Here is a 27,740-nt window from a genome sequence, read left to right on the forward strand (position 1 = left end):
CTTAGTCATAGCTGTCAACCATCCCTTATTTGGCGGGAAACTCCCTTATTCCAGCACCGTGTCGCGCTGCTGTCTCGGATTGATGATATCCCGTAAATTTCCCGGGTTTCAAAGGAAGCAGCTCCTCTCCCTCCCTCCCTGCTGGCCAGGGAGGAGGGAGTCTCCAACTGTGCTGCTTGGCTGCGTTGTTCACCCAATAAGGAGTCTAAGAACGAATGGGGGGTGCAGCTTGCATGCCTTGTGCCGATCAAGTTGGCCGCGTTGCCTGGGGACTCGCCTTTGCTCAGTGCTTCCCAGCGGAGAGGTGACGGTGGTTTTCCTTGCAGCATCCCCTTTGCTGGGTTGCTGCACTGTGGGAACCACCACTTGAGGCTTCGTTTGGCTGCTGCCTGGGCTTTCTGTCTTTGGCTCGGAGGGGCTCAGAAGTTGAACATACCTGTACTCTGAAAATCCCTTATTTCGGCTGCTGATCCCTTATTTTCGAGGCTGCTGGTCCCTTATTTTCAAATCTGTAAGTTGAGAGCTATGTGCTTAGTTCCACTATGGAACTGACTCTCGCAGGAGGCAGCAGTGGCCACCAACTTGGATGGCTTTAAAGAGGCTTAGACAGATTCATGCAGGGTAAGGTTCTCAGTGGCTACTAGCCACAATGGCTGTGCTCTGCCTTCACAGTCAGTAGGATAATGCTTCTGAATACCAGTTGCTGGAAACCATGGGAGGGGAGAGTGCTTTTGCGCTTGGGTCTTTCTTGAGAATTTCTCACAGGCATCTGGTTGGCTCCTGTAAGAACAGGATGCTATACTGTCTGGTACACTGGCCTGATCCAGCAGGTTCTTATGCTTTTATGTGTGCTTAGGAATGCAGCCTTCATTCCTGTAATTGAAATCCATGTTGCTTTGTATACCAAGCCTTGACACAGGAAAAGGACTTGACAGGTTATCACGATCTTGTAGTTTTAAATTAAAAAGAGATTTCTTCACTGCTACTCCTGCCATAGCACTTTCCCCACATAGCTCTCATGAAGATAAGGGTCCAGTGCATTTCTCACTTCCTGGTAAAGCTCTTCTGTTAGTATGTGGTCCCATTTTTAGCATATTTGCAGACTCCTTCGATTATCTCAAATCACTTTCACATGGGGCTGAGGTTAAACATTATTTCTCTTGGCTTGTCCCTTCTTCAGCAGCCACTTCCTCCTTGCTCTGAAGAGGACAGGGCAATGTTCAAATGTTTGGTCCTAAGCCCAGTATTTCATTTGTAAGTTATTTAATTTCCTACTCCAAAAATTGGAAGCAGGACTTTTAACAATGGAAGTCAAAGCTCTCATTTGTTTAGGGACTGTTTCAGGACTAATACAATCATCAGCTGAAGATGCTGGCATAATTAGGGTGACTTAAAGTAAAGCAAAATAAATTGAATACATGGGGAAAATCTTTTGTAGGAGGGAAGGTGCCAAGTTTTACAGCCTTCTGTCAGTTATGAATTGTGGCTTTTATAAACACGAACAGAAAATCATCAGTTTTGTATGTAAGCTGGCTAAAACACCTGCCTTCTCTTATTGTGGAGCCGATTTTGGGAAGAGTGTGGCAACCATTATACTCCATTTGTAATCCTTTTTGGATTGTAACGTTTTGCCATTTCCTGAAACTCAGTTTGAAACATTTACAGTCACAGGGATTGCTCAGTTAGTCTGGAGGCTTCCATATTGGGCTGACTCTGCTTTCCTGCAATAAGGTGCACATATGTCATGAAATGAGTGCCAAAAGTATTTGAAAATTTCACATGCGGTATAGTCAGGAAATTAAAAATTAACTGTGGAAAGCACATCACATATATGTTTGGCAATGAAATTTTAATATTGTATATGTTTTGGGGTGAAAGATCCCCCTGCTTTCTTCCTCTATAATGGTCTGAACTGGAAAATGTTAGTTTCAGGAGTTTTTTTTTAATAATCCAGAATGTTATACAGTACATTAAATCTTTGGAGGAAACTAGCAATGGATACCAATGCATCGTGTTTGTTAGCAGAGCATTTTAGCATTTTGAAGTTCTAATTATTCCTGTCTTTGAATCTGGTGACTGCAAATCTGAGTTATCTTTATGTTTACACTTAAAAGCTTCTAAATGCTAATGCTATTGAACTTTCCTTCAGTTGGTCATGTTCTCTCCCCTGTCTGCTCTGTCTTTCTCGGTGTCATTTGCTTATCTTCTTTGATATTTTCACAAGAGCCCTATACTAGTTACAAGCCAGACATTTTTAAGTGCATCTTCATGAAACCAGATAGCTGTTGCTGTCACTTCTTCTTTTTATTCTTAAGTTAGTTAACTTACTTAACCGCTTCATATTTCATCAGAAATCTAAGTGGTTTACAAATCACAATCAAAAATATCAAGGTAAAGACAATACAATAAACTCCACATTCATAACCATGCAATAATAGCATTATTATAATCATCGACAACTCCTCTACATTTCTTCCGTGGTGAGTAAAGCTAAGGGGAAGGAATCCAATAATTAATCTCCTTACACCTCCAAGGAGTTGCCTGTATGTTACCTCCCTGGGTAGTTGTACACTTCCCTGTATGGTTTTAGGTAGGGTTGTGGAAATGGTTGTGGGAAAAGAGCAAACACCCAGAACCCTTCCCTGTTAATCCTACCTAAGCTATTAGGGTAGGCACAAAGAACTGGAACCCTCACTTTCTCTCCAATCCTCCTATTCCTCCCTTACTTCTTCCAGGTTCTAGCTTGGGAGATGGATGCTGCAAGGCAACCACAGTACAAGAAATGCAGCTGTGCAAAGAATTGTCTGATGACTACACATTTTCCAAGTACAGAATCTAGCTTAATGAGAAGGATGGAGCTTATGAGACTCATGCTTCATAGGGAAGACCATGTGAACTCAAAATCATGGCAGTCCTAATGGTCTGGGCTACACTTCATATTTGGAGAATCATAGCACTGCCTTTCTCATAAAATCCACAATACAGATAAGCCATTGGTTTTATGTACCTATCTTTAACATTCCTATCTGAGTAAATATAGAACTGTTGTGTGAAGGAAGCCAACAGAAACTCTGAAGCTTGATCCCCTTGATCCTTTCAAAGATGTTGTCAAATCTCTTTAGCACAAAAATAACACAAACGTCATACAGTCTTGGAAATGTACTGGTATTATGCCTGTCTGACTTGTGTATGTTGGACAAGGTAGGGGACTGAAAAACAAAGATAAACAGAGTTTGTTCTTGACAAAGCCATGCATGGATGCATCAGTTTTTTTAGAATCCACATGCCAATCTAGTAGTTCAGCCCCCTCCCTCCATACGTCTTCATTCTTTTAATAGCTATATTATAAGAATTCTTTAATTGCTAAGATCTGTGCAAAGAAAACACACACACAATTGTTAAGTCCCCTAATAGCAGAAAACATTTATTTCCACTGATTTACACCCTGAAGAAAAACTGACGTTGCCATCCATCTTTTAGCTATCTCTTTCCTGCCTGTAGAGTGATGGTGTAGGGGGTTGGAGTTGGATTTGTTATTCCACATTTGGGGGGTGGTGGTGTTTTGCTTCTCATCATGGCATACAAACTTGTGGCCAAAACACATTTTTCTGCTCGTAACCCAATGCAGAAAATCAGCCACTTTCATCTCTTAGAGGGAACACTATCTATTCTGGCAGTGATGATTTTAGAGCATGGAAATCTTCCTGCTCTTCAGCTTTCCAGAAAGTGTTTTGGATGGTTGCCTGCAGCTGGCAACTCTTTTATGAATTCCTTGGAAAAAGATACATGCACTATAACCACCCAAAATCTCCAGCAAGTTGGAAATTGGAGACACTTCTCTGTCCCTATTCTGGCCACAAACTTTCACCAAAATCTGAATACCATCAATATAGTATGTGTACAACCTGGTACTTAGGGAAATGTTATCTCTAAAAATTAGCTCTAATTTCTGACACATTGTATCAATGGAAATAAGAGTTATGGCCAAATTAGAAGATGTGGGAGATCTGTGATAGGACTTCTAAGTTTGGGCTGAGAAAGTGTATAGCTTCCTTAAGCAACTTATTGCATTGATGACCTTATTTTAAGAATAAGAATTTATGAGAACATAAATCTATTCTTCTGTTGTCTGGACACTTCAATTCTTTAACTTCTGCTTTCTTTTTTATTTAAAGTGTCACCACTTAATCTTCTTGACCATAGGCTTAACCATACTTGGTTCCTGCAGTGTTTCAAAATATGGTTTGCCTTCTAGTCTGTCATCTTTCAGCTTGCCTTTGACTCTATCAGTCATCATCTTTTTGAACTGTGCTGACCACAGCTGACAAGTATTTCCCAATGAGGTCCTTTGAGTGCTGAGATATATGACCCTATGATTTGCCAAGTCTTGAAAGTGATACCCCCCTACATACAGTACACACAATAGCTTATATGTCCAGGTATATAAATGTGCCTGTACTAGAGATAACACAAGGGTATTAAAGTGAATGTGTGGATTAATTTGTAGAGGTTTTCTCAAAAAAATAATTATTCCGAAGATGGGTTCCAGAAATGAAACTGAGTTTCATTCTGAAGTGCATGTATGCAGTTATGTTCCACAAATACAGCTGAAACTAGCACTTGGCAGGGCATGTTGTTTAAAAATATTCCATCCCAGCATGTGCAAACTTGTTTTTGTTACAGAATTCTTTTGTTAAAGGTGCAGTCCTGCCATGCCTTTGCCAGAATGATGGGATCTGTATCAAATCAGTATGTTTTGGAAAGCAGCTGCATTTAGAGCTTGTAGTTACAAATGTTAAATTGGAATTTACATTTAATATATTGCTTGGAAAGGTTTCATGTATAGTTGAAAAATCACAAACAGAAGAAAAGGAAACTAGGCTTGTAGCTACATTCAGAACAAACCCTGTGGGTGTTAATTCTTATCAGAATGGTTGAGAATGAGCATGATCTTTCTAAAAGACCCTTTATGCAGTGTACAAGGATTTGGCATAACCCCATAAAAAGCCTAACACAAATAATCTTCTCTGTTTATTGCATGGTCCATGTGTTAATTCTGGGAACACAGTTCATCTGTCTCTCATTTACTGGGTCTGTGCAAACACATGACAACTAGATAAGCATCAGTAGAGATAAACAAGTATCATGTGGATATTTGATAAGCATGCATATAGACACAAAACGGATCTTATTTTTATAAAGTACATGTGATATTTGTGAAAGCTGTAAACTTAAGTTCATATGACAATATTTTCCCAAAGCCACTTAGCCTTCAGTTGTGGCTCTAGGGCATAAATTACTACTATTTTGTTGATAATTTCAGTATTTCTTCAAAGCTGGTATGGAATTCTGAGATCCTATATGTGTGTTTTCCTCTAGGCTTAATAATTTAATACGTTCAGTAAGATCAAATAGAAGGGCTCAGTTTTGACATACGGCTATTCATTGGCCTCCCCTTTCGCTCCTGACCTCTCACGGAGGAGACACATAAGGAAGGGCCTCGGATTATGATTGCAGGGTCTGGGTTGGTTCATATGGAGCAAGAAGGAGTGTTGCTGTGCTCAGCTGTTTAAGACCTTATAGGTCATAACCAGCACTTTGAATTGGACCTGAAAATTCATTGGTAGCCAGTGTAGTCGAGGAAGAATTGGAGTTACATGCTCAAAGCATCTTGCCCAGTTGAGCAACCTAGCCACTGAATTCTGCACCAGCTGAAATTTCCAAACCATCTTCAGAGGCAGCCCCATGTAAAACGTGTTGCAGTAATCTAACCTAGAGGTTACCAGAGCACAGACAACAGAAGTTAGAGTATTGCTGTTCATATAGGGCCACAGCTGGGCCACCAGCTGAAGTAGATGGAAGGCACTCCGTCAAGCAATAGCAGTGAATCCAGAAGAATCCCCATGTCTCATACCTTTTCCTTCAGAGGGAGTGTTACCCCATCAAGAGCAGACCACCTTATATCCATCCAGTCTAGGGAACCACCAATTAGCAATGCTTCAGTCTTATCTGGCTTGAGTTTCAGTATTATTGACTCTCATCTGGTCAGTTACTGAGGCAAGACAATGGTCCAGTGCATCTCTTGCCACACCTGCAGATGTAAAAGAGAAGCAGAGTTGTGTGTCATCGGCATATTGCTGACAATGGACTCCAAGACTCAGGAATGGGGGGGGGGTGAAAGAAGAAGCTAGAGCTGGCTTTTTAAAACAATGGTTATATGGAGTTTCTTAGCAGGATGTAGGAGAGATATCTTAAGTAACAAATTATGATTTTTGACCTCCTAATTCCTTGTCCAGAGAAACCATGGCAGCCTTAAACTTCCTCTCCTTTATGTTGACTTTTTTTATTCAGGGTTGGATTTGGGGTTTATTTGTGATGAGGGCTTATTTGTGATGTAAGCAGGTGCATACGACTGATTTAGTAAGAGTCAGTCACAGAAAAGACTTGAGTTGGGGGGTACCTTTTCAGATTGGACCCTTGGGGTTTCATCGTTGTTTGAAAGGTCTAATTCTGAAGCCTTTTCACGGTCCTTCATGCTGAGTGGGAAAGCTGATGTTCCCACTCTCTAATCCTACTTTTAGACGTGCTTAGGAGTGTGTGTGCGGCAAGCTAGCCCGCACTCTTGCAGGTAGTCGTCATCCGGGAAAGCTCCACAATTTGCACTATTCACAAACCACCACAGGATGCCAATCTGCTCCAGGTCCCTAATCCCTTTCTCACACGGTCTGTTGTAACCATCTGGGGGTGGGTGGGGGGTGGGGGGGGATGACAAGCTTGAATGAAAGGGAAAGGAAAATGCAACACAATGTAAGAGACGGGCTTATCGGGCTGCCAGTCGCTGCACATACAATCTGCACCAGCTGCAGCCCAATTAAATTCAATAGTTCACAGGTGTTCCCGGCAGAAGATGCATTAACCAAGCCACTCTTAAAAAATACCTAAGACTTTAAACACAGAAGCTCATTTCTCCCCACTACCACCCTGCCCGCCCCGTCTCTCGATATTCTTTAAAGGTTTTTTTTTTGGAGCACTTCAAATACAAAGAAGCTGAAAAGGACTTTCAGCCCTTTGGAAAAAAGTTAGTGCTTAAAACCACAATGGACCTGACTCAAGCAAGCTGAATCAGCTATTCATCTCATCTGATTCATCCTGACAGATGAATTGTTAGGTTATCAGTCCATGGCTTCAGGAGTATAATAACTGATACCTGAGAGTATTTTTCACCTAGGAAGCTGAAAATGATCGACACAATTAGAACCCCCTCTCTAAATATTACTATTGGTCTCTATTCTGTGTGTTCTTTTTTACTCATTAGTAACTTTAGAAGATAATTTGAGATCAAAACATCTCGGGTGTCTTCTAAGCCTCACTAAAATAAATGACAAATTTCCCACTGATACATATATAAACTAGGGCTATACTGCTACTGCATGGATGTGTGATGCACCCTGTTCATGTGGCATTTTTGCTGGGACATGTTAGTCCTGTTGAAATGTCAAGTGTCAAATATTCTAGTTCTGTGTGTGTGTGTGCGCGCGCGCGCTCGTGCACAAAGATTGGTATTGCAAAACATGCCCAGGAATATGATAGGCACTAATAACATATTCTTATTATTAGATCTTGTCATTTAAAGCAAGTATCACCACTGTTGCGTTTTCCCTTCTGCAAAATAGTTGACTGGCTGAATCCTAATAGACAGGATTGCTGATTCTTGAAATAAACCATTCTGGCACCTGAATAGAGCCCAACAGCAGGGCTCAATATGCTGCTTAGGGTTGGCATCCCATTTTTAATGGGCAAAATTCACAGAAGATGCTCATCTAAGAAGCACATTTAATGACTGTGTGTAAAGTTCCTGTCACCAACCATTGTATACATACACTTAATATTACTGGAGACGTAAGCATTTTGAAGACATTCCAGGAAAAAAATTGCCCATTTTACAGATGAGGCTTAGCTTGTGTCAAAGATAGTCAGGTAATACACAACACCGAGAGCTGAAAATGCATGTTGAGGGATCACTAGTGATCCAAGCTACAGTCTGTAGATGAGCAAATAGTAAGCATTTCAGAAATTGAACATGCAGGAAGCAGCGCCTTTGCTCTCTGCCTGCATGCTGACATGTGGGATGTGACTGTCTTGAGACAGACAGGCAAACATTGTGTCTCACCCACATGTATACACACCACTCACTGCTGCCCCTGACATGGGATGGCTGCTGCTAGCTGGCCGCAACTGCCTCTTTCTCAGGGCTACAAGCTGTGGGAAGTAGGCTTGCTGAACTGCATGAATGACCTGGCTGGGAATTTTAGAGGTTAAGAGTCTTGCTTGAGCCTGCATGTTCTGCCTGCATCCTGCAGTGCTGAGCCTCCACCGCTCACTGGCAGCTGCATGTGCTAAGCCATGAGCTGCTGCATGTCATCCACAGTACTTTGGCTTAGTGTGCATGATAGAGTGCATAGGAGTACAGATGTCTCTGCTCTTCACTGCTGTCTGCATTTCCATTCCATTCTATTCTATTCCAAGGGCATAGTTTGTTCCCATTCTGTATTTTGAGGCTTCATCCCTCTTGAACATCTTGCTCACATGTACGATTCATCTATTACCTATCCTCATTAGCATCTTCTCCAGTGAAGGCCGTGCATCACAGGCCACACTGGATCAGTCTCTCAGAAATAATCCAAATACTTTAATGCTTGATATGTATGTGTCATTGTTACTCAAATGCCCCTGCTTAGATTGCTGGGCAGACCTCCATCATCCTGTTACAGGTGCTCTGAGACTGGATGCAGTGTCGCAACACTGTGTACCTCTTGTTCTCAGTTTCTGGGAGTTCCCAAGTTTTGATTACTGGTTTTTCCTATACCACTGTTTACGTAATCCAGGGGTAGTCAACCTTTTTATACCTACCGCCCACTAATGCATCTTTCTTGATGGTAGAATTTCCTTACCGCCCACCAGTGCTCAATGGAAGGAGGATTTCGCTTGTGCCATAGAACCCTCTACCGCCCACCTAGAATGCTGAAACGCCCACTAGTGGGCGGTAGGGGCCAGGTTGACAACCCCTGACGTAATCACTGGAAGCATGAAGTACGTAGCAGAAAAGCTGGTTGTGAGTGTTCTTCATGTGACCTTTGAGTTCATGCGACCAATGGAAGAATATATTGCTCACACACAATTCTGATTTTTGATGTTCATGTTCATTTTGAGTTGTAAATGCAATGGCATGAATAAGACTTTCTGTGAAAGGTTTGCCTTTTGGTGTCAAAAAAACAAGTGCGCAAACAAGGAAAACATATCAAAGTACTCTATGTGTTACTTGAGAAATTATCAGGCTTTGTGGGGTGTTTTCTGAGTTTAGGAACTAATAAACATGGGTTCCTGTGGCTGTGCTCCCTCCGTTAACTTGCATACATAGACTTTAACCTGTGAGATGTCAATGTGTGTGATTCCTTTTTTCTTTTTTGCTTTAACGTCTTCACTGTGCTCTAAAGCATTAAAATGCAGAACAGCAGAGCACTGATCAGAACTAACAGCAATATTGTAGTAACTTGACAAAGATGTCCAAATCCATGCTTTTTCTTCTTCTTCTCTGAAGGCATGCTAAACACATGCTAAATCCCCTAAAAAGCTACTAAAAGACTTTGGCAGCCATTAGTCCTGCATGGGCGGTGGAAGTCTTTTCAGCAAGTGAACAAACAAGGAAAATATACTGAATGGCTGACAAATGCATTTCAGCTGGCTCTTTCATTTAGACACACAAGGGTGCAGTCAATATCAATCACTGTTTTCCCTCTTACACTGAAAATCGTGGTCCCCCTGTTCATTCCTCAAGCGCTTTTCACCACAGTAATGTGTCTTTAGAATGACATTAACATGAGGCTGTTTCCGCTGTCTGAAGTCCAGAGAGCTTAAAAACCCATCTCAGGCTTTAAGATATTAGTAGTCTTCTTTTCCACACTTTTTCTTCCTTCCTGCTTCTCTTTTTGAATTGTATGCTTTTCCTTCCCCCTTCCCTCCACCTTTTTTTTAAAGTTACAGTTTGAGACAAGAAAGCAGCCACAAATGATTTGATAGTCTTTCTCTCGTTTCTGGAATGCTTAATGAATTGTTTGCCATCAGTTGGTGTATTTTTAATTGAGCATCTGCCATATGCATATTTTATTTATATAAGAGGGCAGTGTATGCTGCAATAACAAACATCAGAACGTAAATGTGTTGTTGGTGGATTTTGCCAGGCTTGGAACAATTTTTTGCAGAGGCTTCCATGGATACTCAAGAAAATTATGAATGTGGCCTTCTGTTTCATTCTGCGTCTGTCCTCTGCCACCAGTCCTCAGCAGATAAAATGTTCCAGCAATAAATCTTGTTATTTAAATACATATATTTCTTTTTCAGATAACTGCGGTTTGTAGGGAAGCTGCGCTTCTTGCCCTTCAGGAAGATATACAAGCAAAATGCATTATGGGACGGCATTTCCAACAAGCCTTAGCTATTGTGACTCCTCGAATTCCAGATTCTCTGCAGAAGTTCTATGACGGCTATCATCAACAGAGTGGGCTACATTCACTTTGAGAAACTGATTTATTTAACAATTGTACATTGTATAATGTGACTCCATGGGCTCTTTTATAAGCTGAATAGCTGTAATCCAATAATGTATGGAGGCCACAGGTTCCCCTTCTCTGCTTTAGAACTAACACAAATAATTTAAAGCAGAGTTGGGGGGAACTTGAATTCAGGTGCCATATGTGGCACTCCATGCCTTTCTTCTGTGTCCCAGAAATTTTCCTGTCCGCTCCCCACAGATAAGTAAATAAAGAGACCTACCTGACCCAACCTTGCTCAGGAACCCACAAGTTTGGGCAGGTTATCCAAAAGGATGCTCCATAGCCAGGCTAAGGACCCTAAACTCTTCACAGCTGGCCTCCAAAGACTGAGGGTGCTCATCAGATCTCTTTAAACCCCCTTTAATTCCCACACCTTCCTGCTTCAGAAGCAGCATGAACTTTAGTTTAGTCCCACTGCAGAGTGGCCTGGTGTTATAATAATAATTATTCTATTATTTATACCCCCAGCCACTCTGGGCAGCTCACAGCACTTATCAGAGCATACTAAAACATCAAACATTAAAAACTTCCCGATACAAGACATGCCACACTGGCTCGTCGTCTTTTGTCCACCTGGCCCAACCACAACAAGTGTTTTTTTGCAATAGTGCTGCATAAGCCAGGGACGTGGAATTATCCTGGTGCTTGATATGATCTCTGGTCCTGCCTTCTAGTTTAACCATAGAACCTGACTGCCCTTTTCTCCTGGCTCCCAGTTCCTACTCCTGACTCTCTCAAGACCACTACCCACAGCCCACCCTTAACAAAAGGGAAGAGGAAGCCAGATTTTTCCAGGACCCTAGTTCCATGAGAGGTGTTCAAATAAGCCAACACTGTTTCTGGGTGTAACTTGTCACGAAGCCCAATGCGCTTCCTGAACACGAAGCTCAGGAAAGATGTTTATGCACTCATACTTGCCAGAGCACGTGCGTGCTTAGAGAGACTTCCTAGTTTGTTGCTGCCACTCCTTAAGATGGCCCAGCAGGCTTTACACGAAGAAGAACTCGCTAATTTGTCAGGTTTGCTGGCACACTTCCCTCCTCTTCTTTTTTCATTCTCTCCCACATGCTGGTCCTGCTCAGATGGCTATTTTGGATTTCTTACTCATCCTGGGCCTTAAGTATCTACATTCTAATCAGGTCTATTTCAGGTACCAACTGTTGTACCCAAATTAGGAAAAATCTGGGCAACAGAGTGAGTCACTCAATAGAGACATTGCATTTGGCAAAGATTGCTAGGTCTTTTTCTTCCAAATTCCTGTTGTGAAACTTGATAACCTGAAATGTACCTGGCTTGAGTTGGAGCAGTGGTGGAAAGTGCAGGAGGCATCATGCCTGCCCTTAAGTAAAAAAACAATCATACCTGAGTTGCTGCTGCCAAAATTTTAATCATAATTTTATAACATTTCCATCTATGGGAATTCATATCAGAGTTGTGTGCGCGCGCGTGCTGTTCTTTACATTTTATCTTGCAGTTTACCTTCATTCATTCCATCTTAAAACTTGTATATCATTTCTCTCCCACCAAAGTGCAATAAAAGCAAAAAAGAGTTCCCTGAAATTCCATTTTCTACAAAACTATTTAAGAGTTATGTGGGCCATATCAGCAACTTCCATCAAAGGAAGGCTGAACAGTGCTCTGCACATCCTTAAAACCAGTTCCGGACGGTTGGAGGATTTGGGATTTAGGCAGGGGTGGAGAGATGAGGGGGCAGTCATCCCATTGCTCCTACAAAACGCAGGACAAATACAGCCTTTTGTCTCCTTTCCAGCACTTTCACCATATGCTGATGCCATAATCTTACCCACACCCTGGAAGTTAAGCCTGTTGGAAACAGTGAAATATACTTCCAACTAAACATGCATAGGATTGATAAGTCATTCCCAGGGACATCTTCCCAATGTATATACAACATTTAGTTGCAAAATTGTTCATCTAATTCCACCCCCACCACACAACAGGTAATTTATTCATCTGAAATGTTTCAGCGCCACTTCCACCACATACCTTGGAAAGTTCAATATTCTCTCCAAGATTGGAATAGTGGCTGGGGGGGGGGGGATTGCATGGATACATTTGACCATATAACCTTAGACAGTACTCAAAATACTTCCTTTAAGCAAAACAAAGATGACCCTATCAGACCAAAGATGACAGACCAGCACTGATGTAAGTGTCCTTAGGAGCTTCGTAAGGGTGAAGACAGAAATGGATGTAGTTTCAATGCCCATTTCACTGCCCTGAAAACAAATGGAGCAATTATGTGTTCAAACCACTTCCACCATGCTGAAAACATTTCATCTGTCTTCACCCTCATCCTAAATTGCATTTCCCCCCCATTAAAAGACATTGAGCTACTGTTCCAAATATGACGATGGAGCATCAAACGCTGGATTTATTTTAAAGAAGTAAAAGGAAAAACCCAAAGGCACTGTTTCGATGAACCCTAATCTTGCTTTTGTGTAATTAATAAATACTAATTTAGAAACTGCTAAACTGTTCTTCTTTTCTTTTCGATGCCTGTAGGTAGGTTGGATTTTTCGACTTTCTAATTCCAAAGATGAGGAGTGCTAAAATTTTATAACATGACTTGGGAATTCAAATTCATATAATTTAGTTTTGCTTCATAAGAAAAATGTGTGTAAAATGGCATAGATATAATTAAAAATTATTGCCAAGTACTTACTGTTGTATTTATTTATTTAGCATTACCTGGAATTTTCAGAAGATAAAATTATTTGATTTTCCGAAAGCAGTTTATATGCTTTATAATCAAAGGTAGATCATAAGCCTAAATGTTGTCTTCAAAAATAATAGCAGTTTTGAATTCCTCACTCCCAAACACATACTGTATTTTTAAGATCGCTCGCTGGAGAAATTTGCAAAAATTTAGTTTCACCCCCTAAAAAGACTGAAATAGTCTTGATGCATTTGCCCAATTGAATTTGCCAGACTGGTCAATTGTGTTCTTACACTATCTTTCTGTGTGTTCCTTTGGTATAAAAGAACCACAATCCCAAGGTAATATTTCAAAATGGCATTTTGTTTTGATGTTTGCTTATTGTAGTTTTGAAACCACTGTCAAAACAGTGATGCACTTTTACATATTCTCGGTATTGGAGATACTGTCACAAGCATGTAGCATGTCCTTTTTCTGGACATCACTGAGCTTAGAAGCACAAACCTGATAATATGTGTTGCATTTATGTCACTTAAGAGAAATATTGCTTAAACTGATTGATTTGCTTTGAGCAACACTCAAACAACTAGTTATCGCCGTCTGATTCTATTCAAGGCTTTCACTATGTGCATTTTTTGTGTGAAAGCTGCTTTTACTGAGAGAAAACGCACAGTAGTAACTGGTTAGACTTTTAACTACAAAGGAGTGTTTTATTTTCCTGAGAGATTAATAGTAAATCAGAATCAGCTGGTAGTGCCAAGTGCCTCGATAACACAATTGACCACAGAAAGCTTTGTTAAGCCCCGCCCTGCCTTCTCATTTCCCAGAAAGAATTGGAAGACAACACAAGTGCTGGGGATTTTTATTTTTGCACCAATTTTGCAAGACATTGATTATGATGAGCATAAATCTCTAAAACAGGAGGATTCCCCCCTCCCCTTATTATCATGAGTGGAAAGAAATTAGCAAGGAAGAGAGGGATAGATTAAGGAAGGGATGGAGGGTGTTTATGGGTATATTGTCATCAGGAGAAAAATCCTATATAGCCCACCTTCAGCATTCAAATCTACAAAACGCTTTGGGATCTTTTGACTTCTTTGACCACAATATTACCATTGTGAGGCTAAATCCTTGGTGCAGTAAATTATTTCCCAACTATTAAAAAAACCAAGGAAGGTTTACCTCTAGGTAGTTACTTTTTTCAGCAAAAGGGAAGGGGCAGTTTCAGATGTCTGTTTTTCCATGGTGGTCTCACTTGAAGCTTCAGGTTACAGCTGAACTTTTTGTAAATAAATGGCATGAACATTTAGGTTTTGATGGAAGTTATAGGAATATAAACTGGTGAATGAAGTACATAATCAGAATTCTTCTTTGATTAGATAAAAGCATACAGACTTCCCTGGCTGGTTTGGGTGCTTTTGCTGTGCGAGGGAGACAAAAGTCAGATTTCTTACACCCACCTAGTTTTCCATTGCTTCCCCTCTGTGCGTCCATGTGCAATGCAAAATTAGAAGCCCAGCAATAGCCATAGCTGTGGCAGCTGCAGCAGAGTCAGATGGAGGGAGAGCTTTCTGTATGAGTGTGAGAGGAACTGTATGTCTCTGCATGTTCCTTGCCTGTGTGTATAAAGAGACTCTGTTTCTTTGTGCGTGCATGCAAATGCATTGTAAACTTTTTCTAGGTGCATAACTACGTGATCATATAATGTATTTTTGGGCGAACCTGCTTCTCATATTTAAGAGTTCTCCTTTTCATGAGTCAAGGTCTGTATATTCATTCTAGGAACTGCTTCAACGAAGGAGTGTTAATAAGGTACTAAAATACTACCAGTGGTAGTTTCCGCCAGATGTGCATGTTCCCACATTGCCCTTGTGTTGATCAACTGACAGATGTGCTTATGGCAATGAATCCCTATTTACAGCAATTAGCAACTCATTCACCGTGCACATCATACACATGGAAGGAATGGAAAAAACCAGTCATGAGACTCTGCCCTCAGTTCTCCCCCTTGCTTCCAAACCCTTCTAAGATTTCCTGCCTTCCAGGAGTCAACTGCAAATTCAAATTTCATTAGTGATAAGAATGCCATTCATAGAACAAGTCAACTGTTCTGGATTCCTGTATTTGCTATTTGTGAATCCCAGTCCATGGATAATATTGGTAAGTATTTGCGTTGACTAACATGAATTAGGCAATCCAGTAAAGTTTTCTCCTTCAATATGTGTGTGTGTGTGTGTAGCATTAATGAGCTTTAAACCAATCCTTTGTGCCTGCCATATGGTTAATATGGTATGTGGCAACTGTCTTTTTCAGATCCCATGAAAAATGCTGAGGCCTTGTTCCCTGAGGGCTATGCCTAAAAGCAGGAAATGCAATTGCCTATTTGGCGCTACATTGATTTAGCCACAAGTGTTCAAACAATAAACAATCATCATGTCCCACTTTCTGTGGCATCAAAAGGGCAGAATCTTTATACTACATGTTTATGCACAATTGAAGCATCATACACATATGCTGAGGCTGAGGGGTTTGTCAGCGCTGCTGTTAGGAGAGTTCTGATGTCACTGCTTTGCTGTCAAGAATGGTGAGGGGACAGGAAGTAGAAGCATAATTAGTCAGGGCTAGAGACTGTCGTCTGGAAAGAAGGAACTAAGCAGATTGGGACAAGCAGCATAGAAAGGGAAGTAGCATTTGCTCACCCATGGGTACTGTTTTTTTTGTATTTGTATGAATCATGGATTATGTTTATCTTACACCATCCTGGAATCCATTGGACAAAGTGCAGTTTAGAAATAATTTAAATAAACAAACCATTCTTCAAGCTTGAAGCTGTGGCAACAGGTGCTTCCAGATGCAGGTTTATTGTGGACTTCATGCGTGCAGGTGTTTTGTACTGTCATAGAATGTTGTCATCATCAAAATGCTTTTTATTCCAGATTTCCTTTTACTGGGGAAAACCGCTAAGCAAAAATGATCCATTATCTATCCACATATCCACTGCTGCTGTGAAAACTCATTAGCACAATTTTGGGGTTTTGGAGGGGAGGGGGCTGTCACATGTGTGGTGGTGTTTCATTGGGTGGTTCCTATTGCTGCACCCCAACTTCCACTTGCTTTTTACCTGAGCATAACCTAGCAGCATGCCCATTTCCACATGATGCACATTGAGCACATGTTGGGATTTCATCAACGTAGTTCGGCAGTGCTGTTCTGTGAAGGTTTCAACACATGTGGGGAATTACCTTGGAGCAGGCTTCCTCAAACTTGGCCCTCCAGATGTTTTTGGCCTACAACTCCCATGATCCATAGCTACCAGGACCAGTGGTCAGGGCTTATGGGAATTGTAGTCTCAAAAACATCTGGAGGGCCAAGTTTGAGGAAGCCTGCCTTGGAGACTAATCACAGTGCATAAATCAGAATGGTGATAATAACTGCCCAAATATCTCCTTATCGGAACCGATAGCTATCAGAATTGTGGCATAGCAAAATATCAGTCTTGCACAATACCTCTATAGTAATACTTAAATTTTTAAAAACTCTAATGGAAATGAACGTAATGAGGGGCTGTTAAAGTGTGCTATAGTGCTCTTCCTGTGGGGGGAAATTACTTTAAAGGTGTGTGTGTGCATGCTCCGAATGGTAAAATATAGCAGAAGGTGGAGGCGGAGTAACTGAAGAGAGGGGTTAGAAAAGAGCATGGAAATATTTTGTCATGGACCGCCCATTGTTGTGGATGGGAATGATACCTATGAAAAAGTGTGTGGAGGGCCATGTGTCAATCATGCACACAGAAAAATGTGATCTGAGTGACCAGTTTGCAAGAAAAAGCACCTGTCTGGACTTGCCCACAGAAAACAGCCTTGGTTTTCTATCCCTGATTAATAAATTTATTATATCACCATCAGACGAGGACTTGTTCCAAGTTCAGAAGCACACGAAGGAGACTTCTGTGGATTGTGGCACCTACAATGAACGGGCTAACCTTCTGTTGGCTGTTTGGATTAGTAAAGAGTAGCAGAAGGATTGGCAAATTTGGGGTGTGCCAAAATAGCAAACCTGATTCTCTCTACAGACAGATGCACAGCACTGAGGTACCCTTGAGATTTTGCTCAACTGACAGTGACATATTACACCGCCTAAAGGATAATGGACATTCCAGTTCTAAGAGATGCAGGGCATATTATAAGAGTTCATAAACTGATTTGTTCCAGACAGCCTCATTAGAAAGATCCCAGGTCTTCACTAGCGAATGGACAATATAAACATACACAAAGCAATCTATTTAAATTAGTGCAAAGCTCTCCCACTTCCTTTGATAATTTACTCCACACCCAGGGAGTGGCTTCTGCTTGAGGAAAAATGGGCAAGATTTCTACCTCGGTTGTTTTTGAAGTGATGTGCTATTTATCAGTCATGATAGATTTCCTCTGGTGCCTTTATCAACTATAATTAGAGCAGCCACCTTTCATCATTCTCCCAGCGAATACAAGTACAGTTAAATCTACAGTCCTTAAACGTGTCACAAATTTCTATAGCCCTAGAAAGTGTGACCCCTGACTTTGGTAGTAGTAGTAGCAGCAGCACAATTACTGTATTTTGGAAAGTTGCTTGTCTGTCTGTGCTCTATGCACTCAAATATCACTTGTAATATCACCACCCAATTGGGAATGACATTTCCCAAGATGGAGGAGCCAGATTTTGTTTATGTTTGGATACCATTGAACCCCATATTGAATCAAGATAGTGGACCGAAACATTCCAAACTATGCTAATGCGGAGGAGCAGGTTTTTGTCTATGACTGTATACTGTTGGGCACCATTTTGAATCAAGTTGGCAGACTGAACCATTCCAAACTGAACTGATTTGGACACCTTTGAAGATATTGTCACCCAATTTGGCATGCCAGTTCTGAAGACTGAGCAGCAACTTTGGATCTGTGTTTGATTACCGGCAGATGCCATTTTGAATGAAGATGGTTCACTGAACTGTTCCAAACTGCAAGCATTTAGACCCCTCTTAAGACTGAATGCACCATCTTGATTCAAAATTATATCTTTTGAAACTGCGTTGATATCAATCAAATTTGACAGGAAGGTAATAGGGCTGGGCTTGATTTTTATTGAAGTTTAGAGGGAATGCTAGTTGTTTATGACAGGCCCAAGACATTTTGCTATCTGGGTAGAAGAACAAGATGGTGCTTATTCCCATTATACACCCAGAAGCTGGACAGGTAATTTACTTTTACCTCAGCTTTTTTTTTTTCTTTTACTGCATTTGTGAGCAGCAAATTTTATTTGACTAAATCTAATTCTATTTTACACAACTGTACAATTCCAGGGCATGAAATAAAATTAATAAATAAAATAAGCACTGTCATGCAAAGCATTCATGAGTCAAAATTATATTTGCATAATTTAATTGGACTTACATTTATTGTTTAAATTAGGAGTATCAATTTTGATCCTTTACCTTAAGGTTAGGATTAAATGTCATTAAGTCTGCATGCACATTTACTAGGAAATATAGTGCAGCTTACTTCTGAGTAAACATGCACATGATTGTTCTATAAGAGCACAATCTCTGTAAACCACTTGGAGACTGTTGTAGTTAAGGAATAGATAAAGTGTTTAAATGAATAAAATAAATAAATAAATTGCATGCTCTTTCTAGGTAAATTAATTTAAAAGAATGACCAGGTTCTGGTTCTATAATCACAATAATTAAGACTGCAATCCTATACCCAGTTACCTGGATTTAAATGTGCCTCAACTCAATGGGGTACATTTCTTAATATACGCGTGTATGCTCTGTTGACGGAAAGGGTGAACAGCCCCCCCCCCCCACTCGTGAGTACACAGAGGTCATTGGAATGAGCAAAAAAACCCTGTTTGGGGTGAAGTCATCTTAATAGGTACTTTAGGACTTGGGTTTGTGTTTTGTACGCATAAACCTTCCAGAGTCTGTGAATGACTAACGCCATAGGGGAAGACCGTCTGCGTCGCTTTTTTCGCGGTATGCAAAAGAAAGGCAGAAGGCTGGTAAACAAACACTGGTAAACGCATGAATGAATGGGAAAGAATAAGCAAGACGTATAAACGTGGGGGGGGGGGGAGGAGAGAGAAATCCAGCCCAGGTTTTCCCGTCCGCTTCCTGAGTGACAGATTGACATCATTGGAGGCGTGACGCGAGGCTGAGGTGGGGGCTCGGCGCTGCAAGGCTGCCGTGCAGTTCGGCTCATTCTGAAACAGCAACGCGAAAGCGCAGAGCAGTTGGCGAAGGGATAGCAGCAGCAGGCGGCGGCAACAACGGCAGGCGACGGGCTGCGTCCTTGGATTTACCTCCAGCTGCCGCGATTGGGCTTTGCAAAAGGACTCTGAACCTGTTCGTTCGGTAAGCCTGATCTGGAGGGCTCCCCCCCTTTTTTTTCCGCGAGGCATTTCGGAAGTAGCTCAGGTGCTGCTGGGTGCCCCGTGCATATCGGCTGAGCTAGGCAGCCCACCGCTCGCTTAAAAGGCGCTTTCAAAAACACGTCCTCGAATCATTTCACTGCGATCTGGTGTCCGATGCAGCGACTTAAATGCGTTGCGCACCGCGAACCTTCCGAGTAGCCTCGAGCGAAGAAGACGCGGCAATCCGCAGTCCCCCACCCCGCCCCATGCAAGGGGATCGTTTGCTCCTCGTGCAAAGATCGTGTGTGTGCGTGCGTACCCCCGATTTGCATTATATCCGCGGGGTCTGTCCCCCGTCCTGCCCCGCCATGCTGGTGGTGTAGCAAGACTGTCAACCAGTCTGCACCAGCAAGCACATGGCAGCTTTTGCAGAATCCATTGCCTCCCTCCCCCTTTCCCTTACATATGGAATTCACTCTTCTCGTGCCTGCAGTGCATTCTTTTCTTAACTCCTTGCTCAGATCGTGTTTTTTAAAAAATAAATTATTTTTTATTGTTATTCTCCCAGGCGTTCCCGTTGCACGTTCTCTTCTCTCTCCCTCTCCCCGGCTAGCCTAAGAGGAGAGGGGAGCTGCTGCGGGCGAAGGACCATGTGGTGAAAAAGAGCTCGGAGTCGAGGAAGCAGTTGGACTCGCTCGCCTGCACGCGCGCTTTACTTGGGAGGGGAAATCGTGCGCCTCCAAAGGAGAGAGGGAGGGGGAGAAAGAAAGAGAGAGAGAGAGGAAAAAAGGGGGAAGAAAGCTCCAACTTGGAGGAAAGCAGGAGGGCAGCCGCCGCAGCAGCAAGCTCGCTTTGCAAACACTCTTCGCTCCCACCTCCTCCGCTGCTTCCAGGCGACCCTCTCCAAGCTGCGCGCCTTTGCATTGCTGCAGAGCGAGCGACAGCCGTTGCAAAAGCAGCTCGGTCTCCTTTTTTACCTGGCAGCCGGAGACGCCTCTTCTCCCCCCTCCAGCCTCCACCCCCCTCCCGCACCGGATCGCCTGTCGCTGCTCCTGGGAGAAAAGCCTGCTCGGCTCATGGACGACCAGCTCGAGGAGGGGCGCGTGTAGGGCACCCCCTTGAATGTGCGTGCTTCGGCTGGAGAGGTGTTTGGCGGGCCGGCGAGGCGGATTTCCTTGCGCGCGAGGGCGTCGCGGCCGCTCCGTAGCCTCGGCAGCAGGAAAGGCGGGCGCCGAAGAAGCGGGTCTCGGGGGCCACCAGCGAGGATTGCGGCGCCTGGGCGCGTGGAGACTTGCCGGAGCCCCGCTGCCCTATGGATCTAACCTAGCAGGGCAGTGCTTTCGCGCGGATCGGCCCTTGGAAGACGTAAGTTTGCGCCCGTCCTCTTCTGCCTCCACTTCGCAATATGGATCTTGCCGCCGCCTGGTTTCGCGCCGGGGGAGCCCGAGGGGTTAGCAGGTGCCCTGCTGGCTCCTCTTCCCCTCGCGGTGGGGTGGGGTGGGGGGTTGGCGGCGGCGGCCAAGGCTGTTTCCCACACGACGCACGTCCTCTTTCCCCAGGCGCTTGGGGGGGGGGGGGCGCCGCTCGGCTGGCTTTCTGCTGAACGGCAACGCGCGCAGGCGAGATTTCTGAACTTGTTGCTGCGGGCAAGGAATAGGCTCGGACTCTGCGGAAAGCCCGGAGGGGACGAGGACACGGGTGGATCAAAGCAGGGGAGAGGGGGGAGGGAGGACCGACCTCTGCTGCCAGGTGCTTCTGGGGGGAGAACTAGCTAATGCACTTCCACAGAACCTCTGGCTTAAGGTGCGAAACCCTGTGTGTGCGTGTTGTTGTTTTTTACATGCATTCTCCCACTGAGGCAGCTGACGCATCCATTGATTTCCATGGGTTTTCGCTGCAGTGACATGAAACCTATTTGACATTATCTGCGGGCTTGTTTACACCGAAAGAAGTGATCAGTGTGTGGCTTGGGCGACTTGAATTATGGCTGCATTGTCTAACTCGAGGATTGTGTAGGCATGGGTTGGAATTTATGCTTGGTTTTGAATCCCACGTGATCAGCACTCATTTGCACCTTCGCTCAGTGCGCAAAGGGCTTAGATTCCACCTGGGATTGCTTGCCCATTCTCAAGTTGTTTAATGTGGATTAGGTGCCTCTTAACATCCTGTATCTGGAGGGAGCTCTGCTATATCTTAGCCAGTGCAGGTTCGTGGGAGTTTTCAGGGATCTGTGTGGAATAGTTATTTTTATTTTATATATATATAAAAGGTCTGAGGTCTAGCGCACTTGCAAGGCAGAGATGGTCTCTCTTAATGCGCTAGAGGCAGGTGGAAATTCCGGCTATCCTTAGTATTATTATATGTAGTTTTTTGAGCAAGCGTTCAAAAATATTGTTCGTCTGTGGTAGCTGCAACTGGTGGTTGGAACGTCGTGAGATGATCCCCTACTGCTGTTGCTTCGTGGTGTGAATGTGCGCTTCATTGAACGTAGTCGGCAAGGCAGGGATTTCCCCTTTTGAGTCTGAGTGAGATTTTAGCAGGTCAGTAGAAAGGCGTGGAGGCTGCAAGGAGGAAATGGTGGGTAAGACAAAGATAAAAAGGCTTCCCCCGTCCTTCCACTCCGCCTCCTCAGAAAGCACCAGGGGGGAGAGGGGGAAAAATCCTTGCATGCTCAAACTAGCACACGCAACTTTCGTATTGGTCTTGAAAGGTAGAGAAAGGAGTGTGCAGTGCAGCTTTAAGTACTGGAAAGTCCGTCCCCCTGAGGTAATGGTAACCTCAGCCATTTCCCCTCCTCCTGCAAATGGGTGGGTGGGGAGGCTGGGGGGGGGGAATAATCCCTTGTTTTCATTCATAACTTTTTCCTCTTCCTCTCTGTCAGCTCTGCATTCATCGCCTCCGTTGAGATCGGGTTGCAGAGTGGGCAGTGCTGCCCTGGTGCTTTCTCATTTTCTCTTTGAGAGTCCATTCAGTGCTGAGTTTTTACAGCATTTCTCTCTCCTCCCCGCCCCCCCTTTTCAAATGGGAAGTCTGCTGTTAGAAGGCTGCTGATAGAAACGCAGGGCTGATGTCTTACAAGGAAGCCTTTTTTGGGTGGGGAGTTAAGAATATTAGATAGATAGATAGATAGATAGATAGATAGATAGATAGATAGATGTATGTCACAGACCGCAGTCCTGTGTATACTTTACCTGGGTGTAAGCCCTGTGGAACGCAGTAACATTTATTTCTTTGTAGCCATAGGATTGTACAGAACTGCTGCTTGTGTTGTCTGCATCCTGCCTTTTTATTTTGTTGGAATAATTAAGGCTGCAATCCTAAACTCGATTGTTCTGGACTAAGGCTCCATGAACACTTTGGGATTTGCTTAGGAAGAAATCCTGATAGGATACCTGGCTGGTTTTGTGTGTGTGACTTTTGCAAACAATTCTAGCCCACCCTCCTCCTAAGAAGCTCTGTAGCAGTTCCCCCCCTACATTTTAACATCCCCAGAACCCCAGTCTGGTTCAAAGAATGGCTCAAAGCTACTGACTCTTAAAAAAGGACAACAATAGAAAGAATTCTCTTGTGCTCTTTATAAAAGCCTATGAAAAGGAGAACTTGTGTGAGGCAGATAAGGTGTGATTGAGTTGAGCAGAGCTCTTTGTCTTGCACTCTCTACACCTTGAACAGGTGATAGGTGGGGTGAACCTGAGCGGTCCCTTGCTTCCTCCTCCCCACATGTTCTGATTAAAGAAACTTTCTTCCCTCTTTTAAATTACTGCGTGATTTCTTTTGGGGTGTTTTTAAAATGTCTTAGAAAAGACCACAGGTGGTCCTTCAGCTGTGAGGCTGTACAGTTTTCATGACATTTGCTGTTGGAAACCAAATGTTGGTTGCTTCCTTACTTCCTTTTGTCTAATTACTGAATGACAGATCCACATTTATTTATAAACACCACTATTATTTTGATCAGGGGGTTGGAACTGATGGCATTTAAGGTTCTGTATTGGAGGCCCACCTTAATCAACCTCCATAAAGGAATGGAAGCAGTATCTTAAAACTAAGGCATCTGCTATGTGGAGCGCTTAAGCATGTGAGCTCCTATCTGGCTCAAATTTTCCGCAGTTATGAACTCCTTCAGGAGACCCAGTCCTTGCTGCATTATGCCTAAAATGGACTTGTCCTGCTGACCTCGCATGCTGGTATGATCTGTAAAACAGCTGCTAAAATACCCAGTGTGTTACATAAAACTACATGTAACATTACATTAACCCTTTGTTTTGTTCAGGGGAGGAATGTGCGGGAAATTTTTCAAATCAAGTGTTTCACTCTTTTTGAAACAATATTTTGAACAGCAAATTGTCACTTAAAAAAAGAGGCTTCCCCAGAAATTAACAGATGACCACTTCAGTAGCATCTTGCAATAGTGGTCCCAAGAGATCCAAGATGGTTCAAAAAAAAAAAAAAAACACATATCTGGTCTCATATACGCCATTTTGAATCCTGCCTAACTATTCCTCCCCTCCGTCTTATTTTGTGCAGCAGATAACATACTTTTCACTTACAAGTGAAGGTGCACATAATCTTCCCAAACAACTGATTAAATGCCATACTTTATTTGTCTTATCTTTTCTGCTGCAACCCTTTCCTGCCTCCACCACCTCCTTTCACACCCTGCCTTATGGTCCAAGAATACTTGGAAGCCTATTGTGTAACAGGATGTTTACATCTGGTGTTTTGCTTTAATGAGCGTGCTAGATTGTTTTGATTTTTTAATTTTTTGGGGGGGAAGAGATATTTACTCCCAGAAAAGAAAAAAATTCTTCACATGCTTTCCCCATTGCTAATATGCTTCAGGCGTCATGGAATAGCAGTTAAAAAGGCAGCTATGCTGAATTTGAGTTTAGAATCAGGCTTCGTATTGGAATGTGGCTTTGACAGCGAAAACGGGCAAGAACTTCTTACAGGTCCTGCAGTTTGGGGGCATGAATGTGATTCTGTAATGTGGCTTTGAAGCACATTTTATGTTGCAGTCAGTGGTTAGACGTAAGGGGGAATGTACCTGAAGTAGCTTCAGCTATGTTTGATGTAGCATGAAATAACTATAAGAATAAAATGTGCATGCATAACGCTCATAACTTCACGCTTGGAAAGAAAAGCTATGCAAACATGAAAGATTTTTGTTTCGTTCCGTAAACTGTAAGTTAATCTTTGGTGTACTTTATTTACAATATCTACTCTCATATAACACATACGTATTTGTTTTAAACTGCTATGTGCCCTTTTACTTGAGGCCAGTGTAATTCCATCCCTGGGATATTGTTAATAGGTACTTAGGCCAATTTGTGGCTTGCTGTAAAATGTTTTTATTTGTTTGGGTGGTGTATTTTTATTTTTTGCTGGTGTGTGTGTGTGTTTTTTCGTTTTAGGAGAAGCAGCTTACTTCTCCCTTTTCAACTCTTGTTTTTCTCTCTGCCTCTCTTTTAGGATTTCCGATGCATGCCAGGTTCCTGGTGAATGCCAGAAGTAGAGATCACGACAGATGGAGTCCCAAGGTCAGCATGGAAGTGGCAGTTCATTAGTGGTCCTTCAGCAGCCTTCTTTGGACAGCCGGCAAAGGGTGGACTATGAGAGAGAGCTCCAGCCCCCCACGATCTTGTCTCTAGACCAGATCAAGACTATCAGGGGCAGCAACGAATACACGGAGGGCCCATCTGTGGTGAAGAAGTCTGCCCCACGGACAGCTCCCAGGCAAGAGAAGCACGAAAGGACTCATGAAAACATACCGATTAATGTGAATAATAATTACGAGCACCGGCCCAGCCACCCGGGGCACGCGCTGCATCAACACAACGCCAGGGCTCCTGTGCTCAGCAGGTCGACCAGCACCGGCAGCGCAGCCAGTTCTGGAAGTAACAGCAGCGCTTCCTCGGAGCACGGCCTGCTCCTGAGGTCGCCCCCGTGCAGGCCAGGGCCGGGCCACAGGTTGGAAAGGCCCATCTGGACGCAGCCCAAGCCATCGTCTCTGGTCGTGGAGGACCTGAAGAGTCCTTTGAAAGAGGGCCTGGCCCAGCACAAGTTTATCTGTGAGCAGTGCGGGAAGTGCAAGTGTGGGGAGTGCACAGCACCCAGGGCCTTGCCTTCTTGCCTGGCCTGCAACCGGCAGTGCTTGTGCTCTGCGGAGAGCATGGTGGAATACAGCACCTGCATGTGCCTGGTCAAAGGGATCTTCTACCACTGTTCCAACGATGATGAAGGGGACTCCTACGCAGATAACCCTTGCTCTTGTTCCCAGTCGCATTGCTGGACTAGGTACTTGTGCATGGGAGCCATGGCCTTGGTTTTGCCTTGCCTGCTCTGCTATCCTCCGGCAAAAGGATGCCTGAAACTGTGCAGAGGGTGTTACGACCGGATCAATCGCCCAGGTTGCAGGTGCAAGAACTCCAACACAGTTTATTGTAAGCTGGAAAGTTGCCCCTCCAGGGGTCAAGGGAAGCCCTCCTGATTTATGGGGGCGCGGGGAAAGGTTGAGTTCCTCAGACTGTTGTTCAGGTTGTGGCTGGCTTTTCTGTCTTTGCCCCCCCCTCCCCCTTATCTTTTTTCCCTTACTTACATGCACAAATGATCCTCCTCTCACACCATAGCTTCTCTCAGCAAAAGGTAAATTGGGATTCCCCCCCCCTCCCCTTGGTCTTTGGGTAAGTGTAGCCCATGTACTTGCATCTAATCTCCCAATATGGCAAGTCGTCTTTAGGTTTGTGAGTAATCCATTCCTGAAAGAAGTAATGAGGGAATTGGGTTTTTCTGAAGCCGCCTGCTCTGCAAGCAACTTTCCAAAGATGCTGTTTTTGTTTGTCCTCCATAACAATTTTTAACTGATTTTTAGTGGCTTCCGAGTGATTATTTCAAAGTATTTGTGTGTGTGTGAAAGAACTGAATTATGAAGCTTTAAAGAAAAGAAAGCATTTTTTAAATAGTTGGGTTAAAACTTAGCAAACCTAGTCCTGCTGTCTTTATAGATTGCAACCATCCTGGCTTTTGCTCCCATCTCAACAGTTCTTTTAGAATTTCGTGATCCGTATTGCAAAGCCTTCTCTAGCTTGGATTTCCAACACACAAAAACACACACACCATCTTCACTAGAAATGCTATGAGAATATTGTGATGCTCTAGCTTAGATTCCTTGAATTGCAGGGGTTGGACTATATAACCCTTGGGGTCCCTTCCAACTCTACAATTCTATGATTCTATGACTACAGCTTTCTTCATTGGTTTCTATAGCTTTCAGATTTGTACAAGGTCCTAAGTTTTCACTCCCCCCCTTTTTTCTCTTCTTTTGATGCTAAAGTTGTTGATTTCTGCACATCTGAGTAATACTCTTCAGGTATCATACAGTTTTAAGTTGTGTAAACATTCTTGGATCTCTTAACACTTCTATTATTTCTGTGGTTTAATGACATTTAACTCTACTCTGTGCTCGATAACTTTAATCCTCTGTTTTTATTGCCTTAGCCACAAATTGTGGTGCTTTTTGTATATTTTATGTAAAAACACAAAGTTGAATTCTGACTATTTTTAAGACAAAGGTCTGTTAAAACTTTTTTATTGTAAAGAATATTTATTATGTGAATTTCTATTATTTTATGATATTTATTACAAAGGACTGTTCCAAAAATGTACTCCTGTCTGAATATAACAAAATACCAATACTTAACAAAAATAAGGATGACACGAAGAAAGTACATATGTTAAACTATAATGCAGAAAATATAATAATTAATGAAAACGTCTCTTGGGTTCTTTATTTTTTAATATAACAATAAGTTGTTAATAGCAGTATTAGTAAGTAAGAGTACTGCTGCTTTTATTTTCCATTTTTCCCATTACTGTGAAACCACTGCTAGTATTCTAGTTTTATTTAATCACTTTTTAAAAAAAAAATTCAGAAAAGTTTTTAACTCTTGAGATATTTCACAGCATACCTATATTTTGTTTGGGGTGGAGAACATGTGGACCCCATTTGATGTTTCTGTGGACTCCTTACAAATTCTTGCATTGTCTTTAAAAGTTTGTAGTCC

General features: G+C 42.9%; 2 protein-coding genes across 8 annotated transcripts in view; both read left to right on the forward strand.

Moving 5' to 3' along the window:
• AFG2A (AFG2 AAA ATPase homolog A) overlaps positions 1-13,106 on the forward strand; it is a 153,740-nt gene extending 140,634 nt beyond the window's left edge. For both annotated transcript variants that reach the window (XM_082236911.1, XM_082236912.1), the window contains exon 16: positions 10,399-13,106. In XM_082236911.1, the coding sequence (XP_082093037.1) occupies positions 10,399-10,575 (177 nt within the window). In that variant the 3' untranslated portion in view covers positions 10,576-13,106. The remainder of the gene's footprint in view (positions 1-10,398) is intronic.
• A 6,403-nt stretch (positions 13,107-19,509) lies between these two features.
• SPRY1 (sprouty RTK signaling antagonist 1) lies at positions 19,510-27,452 on the forward strand. Of its 6 annotated transcripts, XM_082237829.1 has the most exons (3): positions 19,511-19,681; positions 20,249-21,045; positions 25,150-27,452. In XM_082237829.1, the coding sequence occupies exon 3, from the start codon at positions 25,205-25,207 to the stop codon at positions 26,165-26,167; it is 963 nt and encodes a 320-aa protein (XP_082093955.1). In that variant the 5' UTR covers positions 19,511-19,681; positions 20,249-21,045; positions 25,150-25,204; the 3' UTR covers positions 26,168-27,452. The 6 variants fall into 6 exon arrangements, with proteins under 6 accessions (XP_082093956.1, XP_082093955.1, XP_082093959.1 ...); XM_082237830.1 differs by lacking the exon at positions 20,249-21,045 and having other exon boundaries at positions 19,510-19,681; XM_082237833.1 differs by lacking the exons at positions 19,511-19,681; positions 20,249-21,045 and adding an exon at positions 22,427-22,446.
• Positions 27,453-27,740: the final 288 nt, after the last annotated feature.

This window comes from Podarcis vaucheri (genome assembly GCF_965113315.1).
Source record: "Podarcis vaucheri genome assembly, chromosome: 9".
NCBI lineage: Eukaryota > Metazoa > Chordata > Lepidosauria > Squamata > Lacertidae > Podarcis > Podarcis vaucheri.